The 13,541-nt window shown below is 41.0% G+C and overlaps 1 protein-coding gene across 3 annotated transcripts in view; it reads right to left on the bottom strand.

Moving 5' to 3' along the window:
- Positions 1-301: 301 nt before the first annotated feature.
- Positions 302-13,541, bottom strand: part of tmem260 (transmembrane protein 260) — a 44,253-nt gene continuing 31,013 nt past the window's right edge. For 2 of the 3 annotated variants that reach the window (XM_041217043.1, XM_041217046.1), the window contains 4 exons: positions 7,721-7,897; positions 2,567-2,620; positions 1,058-1,148; positions 302-891 (listed from right to left, as the gene is read on the bottom strand). In XM_041217043.1, the coding sequence (XP_041072977.1) occupies positions 640-891; positions 1,058-1,148; positions 2,567-2,620; positions 7,721-7,897 (574 nt within the window). In that variant the 3' untranslated portion in view covers positions 302-639. The remainder of the gene's footprint in view (positions 892-1,057; positions 1,149-2,566; positions 2,621-7,720; positions 7,898-13,541) is intronic. The other variant, XM_041217045.1, reaches the window with a different exon arrangement.

The raw sequence follows: 13,541 nt of genomic DNA, 5'->3' as shown, positions 1-13,541 counted from the left end.
ACCAACTGTTCAAGTTTCCTGGTTTATTCTCCAGCTATTTTGGCCATTTTCCAGTCCAAATTTGCATATTTATGGAGGCTTGAAAAATAGTGGCTAGAGTGCATCCCTCAGCACTGAAGAAATGATCTACCTTGAATTCAGGTGATGTTACAAACCAGATCATTTACCCCAAATTAGTGATCTACCTTTCCATCAGAAGAACATCTCTGCTAGACCTTCACTCTCCAGAATTAAACTCTATCCAGGTGTGCCATGAAATGTGAGCTCAAATGTTTTCTCAACCAGAAATAATCAACAAAAATAAGTATAAAAGATGGACATTATGCCACCTTCGGTCTTTATAGGATAGGACGGGCCAGGACTGCATGAATTCCTGTGCAAAATTCTCACCTGCTTCCCAGGATATAAAACCATTAAATCATTATAAACCCAATGAGCTGTGAACCAGAGATCAGTTATCCACTTCATACCCCAAATGTCCAGATGCCACTGTGCTACATACAGTGCAACTGTTAACCCGCCGGGATTCATTAGCCAAGTGACCCTGCGGAGCTGATCAACTGTCTGGCTAGATCGAGTGATTTGTTCGTCACTTATGAGCACGATCCCATTGCTCCAATATCTGAATACTTCACTCATCTACTGAGTTCTCACTCTCTCTTGCTCTCCTTTCAGGTGTCTGATGAGCTGGATGATGGCGCTTTTCTGAGGGTCATCTGGTGCTTTGGCAACGTAGAGTGAGAAATGTTTGATGGCTTCTGACAGGAGAAACTTTGGGTCCACACCAGCAGCATTATGTGCAGGGAGCCGCAGGATCCTCTCACATACTATGGCATAGTTTTTGTGCCAGTTAACTGGGTGTTTCTCTGCAGTGACCAGCTCCTGATATAACTGAGAAAGCAAAGTATGAAGGTTAGTATTAGACTAAACACAACAAACGGATTTGTAGGCATCAGTTGTAAGGACTGATTAGATGGTAATGAGACACATGGCAGGCTAAACAAAGACCAGTTATGGGCTGCTGGAAGTGGTTAACGGTTAAAAATAAGGAACTCACTTGGTAGGCGAATGTATAGAGCTGCACCTTTACTGGCTCCGCCTGACCTGGATTTTCCGCCAACTCAAATAAGAAGAAAGGAGTCTTTATCCTGCAAAACCCCAAAGTCAATCAGACAAACCCAACTAAAAGGAGCCCACAGCTTCTTAAACAAAGTGATAAATTGTTATAGGAATTAACTAATAGTTGAGCTAGCATTTATAGCATTTTGTGGGAGGGAGGTTCAAAATTTTAAGTGCTACTAAATGACCTGCCTCTGATTCAAAGCTTTTGTCTTCTTGCCCGAGCAGGAAAATTTTTATCTATTCATCAATTTCTTCCAAGATCCTAAAAAATTCATCAAATTATATTTTAAGCTTCTATTTTCCTGGGAATACAAGGCTAGTTTGTCATGTCTCATCATAATCTAACTCTTGGAACCCTGGTAACATTCTGGTGAATTAAACTGCATTTCTCCCAAGACCAGTATATCCTAAGGTGCAGTTTCAGAACTGTCCACAATACTGCACATATCATCTGAGCAGAACTTTGTCTAGCCACACCGAAACTAGCCCTAAGGTTAAAAATACATTAGTCCTTTTGATTAAGGGGGTGGGAGGGGGGCTAGGGAAGAGAAAGAGGCAGAGACTGGGTAGGTCATGTGGCCCCTTGAGACAGCTCCACCATTCAATAAGGTCAAGTTAATCTTCTATACCAATTCCAATTCCCTACCCATATCACTACATTCCTTTATTGTCCAAAAATCATTCGCTCTTAGCCTTGAATTTACTCAACAACTGAGCATCCACAGCTCAGTGAAGAAACTTCTAATCTCAGACTGACCCTGCAAATTATGATCCCGAATTCTAGACAGGGAACAGCCACTCAGCATCAAACTCTAAGAATTTCTGTTTCAATGAGATCACCACTCATTCTTCTAACCTGGAGTAAGTATAGGCCCGTTCCTCTCAAATCTCTCTTTGTAACAAAAATGTTGCTCCCAGAAATCAATCTGGTGAACTTTTGTTGCAGCCCCTCTAAGGCAAATATACCTTTGGATAAGGATACCAAACTGTAGGCAAGAACTCCTCACAAAGCCCCATATAACTGCAGCAAGACTTTCTTAACTCTAGTGCTCCAACTCAAAAAAGGCTATACCATTTGCCTTCCTAATCCGAGGGAAACAGGGACAAGCAGGAAGTGAGAGAAAAGGAGATGAAGGGGTCACAGAGCAAGGAGGGACATGGAGGGGTTGCAGTGGGGAGAGGGGATGGAAGGAGGACAGAGATCCAGCCAGAGGGAAAACCAGAGCATGTGAGCAGAAAACAGCAGGAAGGGAGATAGAGAAGCAAAGGAGTGTTGTAAGAAGTAGATGGAGAGACAAAGGGGTGTGAGAGGGAGGAGGAGAGCAGAAGGGAGAAGCAGAGAAAGAGGGAAAGGACATCATCATAAGAATGATTAATTAACATTCCTCAATGGAACTGAAGACAATGCTGACAATAGTTTGGTGTCTAGGAGATGCTGGCTTACCTTGCTTGCCACATTTCTTCATTTGCTACAGCTTCCCAAGAAGCTTGATCAAACCTGAGAGAGAGAAACATCAGTTCAAATTCCAGCATTGACACCCCAGGCCCTGTCCCAAACCTTGTTGCTGCAACACTAGCACTGCCTGATGGAAAAACCGATAATTCTTCATAAGAACCTCCAAATAATAACAGAAGCAGCTCCAAGACACATGGCTTATAATAGGATATTTCAATGTGAAAGTGATCTACCTGGGGCATGCAGGATGGAGTTTAAAAAAATTATATTTGGTGAGGACAAAGGTTATTTTCCTCCTGCTTAAGCAATAACCTGATGGTGATGAAGACATTCTTGTGTCAACAAAAGCCAAAAAGTGGATTTGTCATCTGATGGGAAGGCAAGAAATATGATCATATTCTGGATATATTTGTGACCTGGATAAATTTTGAAGGAGAAAAAAATGCAGGGAAATGTGGAAAGAGCTGGGATTGGGACTAACTGGATTGCTTTTTGAAAGAGCTAATGCAGACTTGATGGTTGAGTGGCCTTTCTTCTGAGCTGTACTATTTGATAATCACCATACATAAAAGATGCGCACCTGGTATTTTGCTGGGGAGCAGCAAGTGTTGGCTCTGACCAAAAGCTCACTTTGACCCTGGTGAAGTTGAGAATGAGAGCTACTTGAAAAGCATTTGAAACAAAAATCTATGCCTTGGACAAATTGAAAGAATCTGGGATAGCATTTCTTCAGAACCAAGGTCTGACTCAAGGTCATCGATCTTTATGTTAACTTTGCTATTCTCTCCAGCAATACTGTCAGACCTGCTGAGTATTTCCAGCATTCTCTGTGTTTCAGATATTTTAGCAAATGCAGTATTTTGCTTTTGTATAAAGATATTTATTAATAGTTTGAAGGTGACAAGTCTCCTAGTATGGATAATATTACTGCAAAATGTTGGAGGATGTCCTGTGAAAGCACTGCAATGGTTATTTAACGATATTCATGAAGAGAACGCGTCTGAAGACTGGGGAAAGGCGATAATGCCAATCTTCAAAAAGGAAAAAGTGATTGCAGTAACTATAGAGAATAAAGTTCACTGAGTAAGCCCACAAAAGAATTTCATTCAACAGGCTACAGGAAAATGGTAAGTTATGTAGAAGTGCTACTGCATGAGGAACAAACTGATTTTAGAACAGGGTGAAGTACAACATCAACTGCGATGAGACAGATTTCAGAGAAATCTATAGAACATAATATTCATTGTTGCAGCAACTTCCTGGATTTCATTCAGGACTCAGAACAGACAGAATGTGGGTGGTCTTGAAGATGTACTGTATTCCTGAGAAACTTGTTGGACTGATAGAAAACTACAATAAATCCCTGAGCTGATAAATAAAAACCTGATGGTTCAAATCAATAGTTTGGGTAAGATAAGGAGATACAATGTCATCTGATTAATTTAATATAGTAGTGGAAATACTGATGAGTTTTGCAATAAAAGATGACATTGGAGCAGGTCCTTATGTGGCAAGAATTTAAATCTCGGTTTTGGTGATGGTTTATTTTATTTCAAAATAGTCTACCAAACAAAGTTCTTTGCTTAAGCCTTGGGTTAAAAATCTTGCTTATGTTATTGAAGTAGCAATATCTATAACAAATTTGCAGAAACTAATTGGTAAGCACATGGTGTTAAAAATCAGAAATACACTTAATATGTACATTCACACAGGTGATACACACAAACACATATATATCTAGTAGCCAGTTGTTTTACTGAGAGCTGCTCTAGCCTCCATTGCCATAGAAACAAAGCAGGGGGAATGATTATTCTTGGTTAATGACAGTGGTACCTAGCCTGAAAAAGGGGCCATGGCTAGACATGGCCTACAGTTACAGCAACTGTTAGATACCTAAAAACAAAACCATATTACAGAGCTGTGCTAGGCTTTTCATTTCACCTTGCTTAGTTAAGATTCTTGCTGAATTATGCAACTCCATTTTAGTGAACAACCCCATGGTTCAACAATCTGGAAAGGGATAAGAACAGCTGAACTAAATGGCCATTAGGAACAGCTTTGTTAACATGTATTAAGAATAGCCATAGACATAAATAACTGATAGCGGAATAGTTACAAATAATAAAACTTTTGAGAATCAGTTTGAGTCCAGAGATAGAATGTTACTAGGAGGATGAAACTAGTCAGGGAGAACAGCTTGAAATGCAACAAGGAAAAGATGAGGTAAGAGTAATTGGTGAAAGCCAGAAGGTACGTGCAAAGTTTTAAGCTATGGCAGGTGAATGGCATTAAAGGTGGGATTTTCAACCCAAAGGTTAGACAAAGAACTTTGTTTTATTGGGTATTTTTAAATAAAGTAAAACATTGGGGTGAGAAGACCTTGTCAATTCATTTGGGTGTCCAACCCTGAAAAAGGGTATAAAGTAAAAGACTTTGGGAGAGCTCAGTGCAGTAACCAAAAGACAAGAAGTCTCAAGAAGGACTCCGGTTAAACATTCCTGAGTGGTTCAAGAAGTCAAGACAACTTTGGGCACAGAGAAGAGAAGTGGAAGGAAGAAATAAAGAGCTGTTAGCTTCTTGTCATGGTCTTTTGTTTTCGGAGTATACCTAGTGTGTCACGTTCCCTGTTAAAGTCTGATTAAACTCAACATCCCACCATATTGGATACAGTCAATCCTGACTAGATAGTGATAACTATTTTTCAAAGATTAAGATTTGTGTAATGGAGAGTACAGCATTAGAATCATACACTAACAGAAGGTAACCAAAGGTCTTGTCATTTGTGAAGCATCAGGAAGATGTACAGAATAGTTGGAAGGAATGTAATTGAATAGCTGGAAACATTTTGGGTGGGTTAAATTCAGAGAAAGGGAGTTGTGAAGAGGACAACAGAATGCTTGGAATTGTTTCTGCTGCTTTTGGAAAATTAAGCAGGATATGGAAACAGCAACAAATAATACTTATATAGCACTTTTAATGTAGTAGATTGTCCCAAGTGTTTCACAGAAGTATTATCAAGCAATATGGAAAGCTAAAGATATTTTGGTAAAAACAGAGGTAAGAGTTTACGAAGCAATGATTATCCCCATATTATACAGACCTGAGTTATGAGACATGAGAAAGGTTAGACAAAAAGGCGCTGACAGCAAAGATGTGTTCGTTCAGAAGAATGTGAAGAATAAAGAATGAACAAGAAACTTTTTCTTAAAAATATTCATTCACAGGATGTGGACTTCACTGCTAAACAAAAACAAAAATACCTGGAAAAACTCAGCAGGTCTGACAGCATCTGCGGAGATGAACACAGTTAACGTTTCGAATCCGAATGTTGAAGGGTCATACGGACTCAAAACGTTAACTGTGTTCCTCTCCGCAGATGCTGTCAGACCTGCTGAGTTTTGCCAGGTATTTTTGTTTTTGTTTTGGAATTCCAGCATCCGCAGTTTTTTGCTTTTATCTTTGTGGACTTAACTGGCTGGGCCAGCATTTATTGTCCATCCCTAATTGCCCTTGAGAAGGTGGTGGTGAGCTGCCTTCTTGAACCGCTGCAGTTCATGTTGTCATAGATTTATACAGCACAGAAACAGGCTCTTCGGCCCATCGTGACCGTGCCGGCCATCAGGCATCTATCTATTCCACTCCAATTTTCCAGCACTTGGCCCATAGCCCTGTGTGCTGTGGCATTTCAAGTGTTCATCTAAATACTTCTTAAATGTTGTGAGGGTTTCTGCCTCTACCACCCCCTCAGGCAGTGTGTTCCGGATTCCAACCACTCTCTGGGTGGAAAATCTTTTCCTCAAATCTCCTCTAAACCTCCTGCCCCTTACCTTAAATCTATGCCCCCTGGTTATTGACACCTTCGCTGAGGGGAAAGGTTTCTTCCTATCTACTTGATCTATGTCCCTCATAATTTTGAATACCTCTATCAGGCTCTCAGCCTCCTCTGCTCTAAAGAAAACAACCCCAGCCCATCTAGTCTCTTCATAGATGAAACACTCCAGCCCTGACAACATCCTCTGCACCTTCTCCAGTGCAATCACATCCTTCCTATAGTGTGGTGACCAGAACTGCACACAGTACTCTAGCTGTGGCCTAACTAGTGTTTTATACAGCTCTAACATAACATCTCTGCTCTTACATTCTATGCCTTGGCTAATAAAGGCAAGTATCCCATATGCCTTCTTAACCACCTTATCTACCTGAGCTGCAGCATTCAGGGACCTATGGACATGTACACCCTGATCCCTCTGATCCTCTGGGGTCCTACCATTCATTGTGTATTCCCTTGCCGTATTAGTCCTCTCAAAATGCATCATCTCACACTTCTCAGGATTAAATTCCATTTGCTACTGCTCTGCCCATCTTACCAGCCCATCTATATCGTCCTGTAATCTAAAGCTTTGCTCCTCACTATTTATGACACCATCAATTTTCATGTTATCTGCAAACTTACTTATCATAGCTCTTATATTCACATCTAAATCATTAATGTACACTACAAACAGCAAGGGTCCCAGCACCGATCCGTGTGGTAAACCTCTCGTCACAGGCTTCCAACTGCAAAAACAAGCTTTGACCATCACCCTCTGCCTCCTGCCACTAAGCCAAGGGCACAGACACTGCAGTTAGGGAGGGAGTTCCAGGATTTTGACCCAGCGACAATGAAGGAACGGCCAATATATTTCCAAGTCAGGATGGTGAGTGACTTGGAGGGGAATTACCAGGCGGTGGTGTTCCCATCTATCTGCTGCCCTTGTCCTTTTAGATGGTAGTGGTCATGGGTTTGGAAGATGCCGTTGAAGGTGTTGTGCAGCAGATCTGAGGATGCTGACTGTACGGGTTTGGACATGTTTCAAGAATTGAAAGAGTTGGACTGCCTTTCATGGCCTTTCATACAGGGACACGGAACAAAGCAAGCAAGGAAGCAATGAATGGATAGACAATGTCAAGTGTTATTTGTCATAGAAATGGGCACAGGTGACTGAGCAGTCAGATTAGTTCAAAATCAAAAACAGTCCCCAGTAACATGATACCTACCCACCCTCTTATCCCAGTCCTATGCACCATGGCACCCAACTCTCTTCCCATTCCCCAGCATCATGACACCCATCCTCCTCCCAGTCCCCTATACTTGACACCCACCTGCCGTACACCTCCGTCCAGTTGTACATGTTCCTGGTGTGGTGGATCCAGCTTTCTGGGTTGAATTGCCTGGAAGAGTGGACCAGCTTCTCACACACCCCCCATGGCCAGAGGGAGTAGCTGTACTTCCAGCTTGGGTCTCCTTCATGCAGTCCTATACACACAAAGATCTCCTTACTGCAAAACACATAGGCGTATATTTCAATGAATCTCCATAACCAGACAATTCCAGCCCTTCAAAAGTATCACATCTTCACTTCAACAGGGAGATTCAGTTCTAAATATTTAAATCTGGAGTAAAGGGCAGTTACATGGGGCTCTGTTTCTCAATGTTCCTCCATTCATTGGTGTCACTACTCCAGTGATTAGTGAAATTTCAGAGGAAACATCCATGGCCACGATAGTACGGAGAGCTGTAACATACAACTCAATAGTCTTGTTGACATTTATTCTTCGAATAGACAAACATCAGTGCTGAGCATTATTTCACAACTTTAAAAACTGAATGTCCCATTCTAGCGAACCTAGGGAAGTACTCAGCTTTAAACCAAATAATGGGGGCAAGGGATCAGATTTGGGAAGATGTGGTAAACTAAAGGGTAGAGGCAAAGCAAGAGAGAAAGGTACTGAAAAGGGAAATTATAAACAGAACCTGACAGGAAGGGACAGAGAGTACAAATCTAAGAATCAATCAGCAGATAAGGCTAGATATTACAAAAATAACAAAAGGACAAAAATAAAGACTCTGTATCTAAACACACGTAGCATTCAAAATAAAACAAATAAACTGATAGCACAAATAGAAATAAATAAGTATGATCTGAAAGCCATGGCAGAGACATGGCCTCAGGATGGCATAGGTTGGGACCTGAATGTTGAAGGGTATGTGACATTTAGGAAGGACAGGAAGTTATGAAAAGGTGGAGGGTGGCTTTGTTAATTAATGATGGTATTAACACATTAGAGAAACATGACATATGTTCAGGAAACAGGATGTGGAAGCAGATTAGGTTGCTATGTGAAGTGATAAAGGCAAGAATCACTTGTGGGCATGATGTGTAAGCCTCCTGATTGCAACTACACTGTAGGATAGAGTATAAAGGAATTGTCAAAGTATAATGGGAGCTTGTCAGAAAGGTACGGTGTTAATTATGGGGGATTTTAATCTACATTTAGACTGGAAAAATCAGATGGGCAAAGGTAGCGTAGATGAGGAGTTCATAGAATATTCTCAGGATAGTTTCTGGAGCCAACCAGAAAGCAGGCTATACTAGACCTGATATTGTGCGACGAGATAGGATTAATTGATAACCTCAGTGAAGGCAGCCCTATGTGGCAGTGATTATAATATGATTGAATTTTACATTCATTTTGAGGGAGAGAAGAGCAGGTCCGAGACTAGTATTTTATATGTAAATAAGGGCAATTATGAGGGCATGAAAGCAAAGTTAGCTAGAGTTAACTGGTAAATGAGGTTAAGGGATAGGTCAATAGAGATGCAGTGGCAGACTTTTAAAGGGCTATTTCAGAATACACAGAATAGATACATTCCAATGACAAAGAAAACTTCAAAGGGAGGACCCACCATCCATGGTTAACTAAAAAAGTTAAAGGCAGTATCAAACTTAAAGGAAAAGCATATCATTGCGCAAAGACTGGTGGCAGGTCAGAAGATTGGACAGAATATAAAGAACAGCAAACAACAACAAAAGGATTAATAAGGAAGGAAAAATTAGAGTACGAGACGAAGCTAGTTAGAAATGTAAAGATGGATAGTAAGAGTTTCTACAGATATTTAAACAAGAAGACAGTTAACAAAGTTAACTCTCCTATAGAAAGTGAGTCTGGGGAATTAATAATGGAAAATAAGGAAATGGATGAATTGAACAAGTATTTTGCATCAGTGTTCACTATACAGGATACAGGTAACATCCCAGAAATAGCTTTAAATCAGAAATGGAAAGGAGGGAGGAACTCAAGAAAATCACAATCACCAGAGAAGTGGTATTAAACAAATTGTTGGAGCTAAGTCCTGATGGACTTCATCCTAGGGTCTTGAAAGAAGTGGCTAGTGAGATAGTTGATGTATTGGTTTTAATTTTCCAAAACTCCCTGGATTCAGGGAAGGTTCCATTAGATTGGAAACAAGCAAATATAACTCTTTTATTCAAAAAAAGGTGGGGTGGTGATGGGTGTAGAGACAGAAATCAGGAAACTACAGGCCAGTTAGCTTGACATCTGTCACAGGCAAAATGTTAGAAGCTATTATTAAAGATGTTATTGCAGGGCACTTCGATAAATTCAGAGGAATCAGGTAGAGTCAACTTGGTTTTGTGAAAGGGAAATCATGTTTAACCAATTTATTGGAGTTCTTTGAAGAAGTAACATATGCTGTAGATAAAGGGGAACCTGTGGATGTAGCGTATTTAGATTTCCAGAAGGCATTTGATAAGGTGCCACATCGAAGGTTATTGCGGAAAATAAAAGCTCATGGTGTAGGGGGTAACTTTTTGACGTGGATAGAAGATTGTCTAGTGAACAGGAAACATAAGGTAGTCATAAATGGGTCTTTTTCTGGTTGGTGGGAAGTAACAAGTGGTGTGCCACAGGAATCAGTGCTGGGGCCTCATTCTTTTGCAATTTATATCAATGACTTGGATGAATGGACTGAAGGCATGGCTGCTAAATTTGCTGACGACACAAAGATATGTAGGTTGTGAAGAGGATATAAGGAGGCTACAAAGCAACATAGATAGGTTAAGTGAGTGGGTATGAATCTGGCAAGTGGAACATAATGTTGCAAATGTGAAATTGTCCATTTTGGCAGGAAGAATGAAAAAGAAGCATATTATCCAAATGGGGAGAGGTTGCAGAGCTCTGAGATGCAGAGGGATCTGGGTGTCTTAGTGCATGAATCACGAAAGGCTTGTATGCAGGTACAGCAGGTAATTAGGAAAGCTAACAGAATGTTATTGTGAGGGGAATTGATCACAAAAGTAGGGAGGTTATGCTTCAGTTATAAGAGGCATTGGTGAGACTACATCTGGAGGACTGTGTATAGTACTGGTGTCATTATTTAATGCGTTAGAAGCAGTGCAGAGAAGGTTTACTAGTCTAATACCAGGAAAGGTCAGGTTTTATGAGGAAAGATTGGACAGGTTAGGCTTGTATCCACTGGAGCTCAGAAGAGTAAGAGGGCACTTGGTTGAAATCTTTAAGATCCTGAGGGGTCTTCAGAGTGGAGGTGGAGAGGATGTTTCCTCTTGTGGGAGAATCTAGAACTGGGGGGTCATGGTTTAAAAATAATTTAAGACAGAGATGAGGAGAAATTTTTTCTTTCAGAGCAACGGGAGTCTCTGGAACTCTCTTCCTCAAAAGGCAATGGAAGCAGAGTCTTTGAATATTTTAAGGCAGATTCTTGATAAGCAAGGGGGTGAAAGGTTATTGGGAGTAGGCGGGAATGTGGAGTGGAGGTTACAATCAGATCAGCCATGGTCTTATTGAATGGTGAAGCAGGCTGGAGGGGCCAAGCGGCCTACTCCTGTTGCTAATTCGTATGTTCATATGTAAATACTCCTAAGAACAGGTACAGCACAGGGTTAGAGGCAGAGTAAAACTTCCTCTTTACAGTCCTATAAAACACTCCTCGGGTAGGAATATTACAGCTTAGATACAGAATAAAACTCCCTCTACGCTGTTCCATCAAACACTGCCAAAGAAGGGGGTTAGTTGGTGGGTATAACAGTCTGAATGGCCCCAATTTGATCATCGTGCATTTATGGCTGTCCTTGCAGGAGTTATATTGCCAAGTTATTGATCAGTTGTGAAGTGATCTTTTTTGTGCTGTAAGCTCATCCTTATTTGTGCCTGCATTGTGACTGATTGAAAACCATCTCCACCAGCAAGTTCCTATCTCAATCTGAACTGAATTTCTACTTGGGTCTCAGGAGTGAAAGGCAGGTGTATTGTTACCCAATGTCTGTGTTTAATACCAGAAAGGGCCTGTGTTGGACCATGTGCACTGTGCCATCTCACCTCTGGGAATAATTTATTAACCAGATCACCTGATGTCATCAAGCAAATTCTATTCTCATCCAATCACCAGAGAAATGAGTTTCATACAGTCCCACTGAAGCACAGTTTGAGAGACAGGGTCTGGTCAGATACCAAGATGTATCTTCAGATATAAATAGGCTGCCTGAACAGGTGGAACTCACCGAGTAACTGAAGTTATTATAGAAGGTGTAATAGCACCCTCCTGTGGCCATTTGTGTATGCATGTATATAACCAAAACTGGAATAAACCAGTTCAGTTGGGTACCTGAATTCCATGTGGCATACTATCTCTTTTCGTCTCGCAAAGATATCAGTCTGGTGATGAGGATAGAATTACCGATTCTCTAGCCAAACAAATTTGGGTTGGAGAAGCTTCCAGCAAACTAGCAGAAGAACTTAAATTTTCTCTTTTGCTGAGAAATAGGCATGCAAATCCAGTCTTAGAGAAAATTGTACACGTGGGTGGACTGACTTTAAAAGATGACTGTGTCAACAGGTATTACTGGGTGACTGGGAGAGTACAGCCATGACCTTGAATCTTTTGGTATGTATACAGAGTGGCTAGAGTTGTTTTGCTAATTAAATCCTCAATGATCATGATAATCCAGCTGTTAATCAGGCAGTGGAGGAAAGGAAAAGGGTGATGTTTCTGACTGAAGCAGATCCAGGAATGTTTGAAACGCTCAAGAATTTGTTTGCCTCTAATAAGTCAAAAGACACGCCACTGTCGGACATTTTAGAATATAAGAAATAGGAATAGGAGCTGACCATTCAGCCCCTCGAGCCTGCTCGACCATTCAATTGGATCATGGCTGATCTTCTTGTATTTTCATTTCCACATTCCCATCTAACCCCGTTAAACCTGAGCAGCACTTCAATCCCAAGCCGATGGAGATTGCTGAAAACTATTGGTTTTGAGCAAGGAATCAGTTGCCCAATGAGGATATTGGAGAGTTTATTGTGACTGTCCAGTCATTATAATTTTGAAGTATTTCAAGCGGGAGCATTGCGGGACATATTTGCGTGTAGTTTAAAAAGTGAACACATTCGCATTAAGTTGCTGACATTGTCAAAGTTAACTTTCGACAAAGCTTGTTAGATAGCATTATCCACGGACATGGTGGAGCGTGACTCGGACAAATCAGAGTTAACAACCGCCAGTCATCTGAAGTAAATAAGCTGCAGCTGAGTAAGCAGTAGACTCTAATAACAGCAGTTAGTAGCAGGGGTATGACAAAGTCTTGTAGTGGTGTTTAGGCCAACACTGCCTTCACAAATGGACAGTTATATGCCCAGAGTGTTACAGTTGCAAGAAGAAAGATTATTTTGCCAAGGCATGTCAAAAGAATGAAAATGGAGAAAAAGGCAGTCACTGCATGCAGCTGTCAAAGAGGAGCAGCTCAATGGGTGGTCAGTCGAGATTCAGATAATTGGAAGCACAAGGATGTCCAATGGAAATTCACAGGCCATCTTATTCCAAGTTGCATTGGATGGAGCATGGAGGTCAACACGGACGCATGAGTTAGCGTGATTCCTGAATAGCTTTACTGTGAGAAGTTGAGTCAACATCAGCTGGAGAAATTGCAAATTGAGTTACAAAGTTATGAAAAAGAAAATTCCCATAAGTGGAAGTGCACCCGTTCAGGTCACATACAAGGAACAATGTGCAAAACTCAACATTGTGACAACGGGTGAGAAACTCTTGTTAGGAAGAAACCGGTCAGCAGCACGTAAGTTAAATCAGAATGAGCTTTCTCACGTCAAA

Source organism: Carcharodon carcharias, chromosome 22, assembly GCF_017639515.1.
Source record: "Carcharodon carcharias isolate sCarCar2 chromosome 22, sCarCar2.pri, whole genome shotgun sequence".
Classification (NCBI taxonomy): Eukaryota; Metazoa; Chordata; class Chondrichthyes; order Lamniformes; family Lamnidae; genus Carcharodon; species Carcharodon carcharias.
This window is presented reverse-complemented; position numbering and strand designations above follow the sequence as displayed.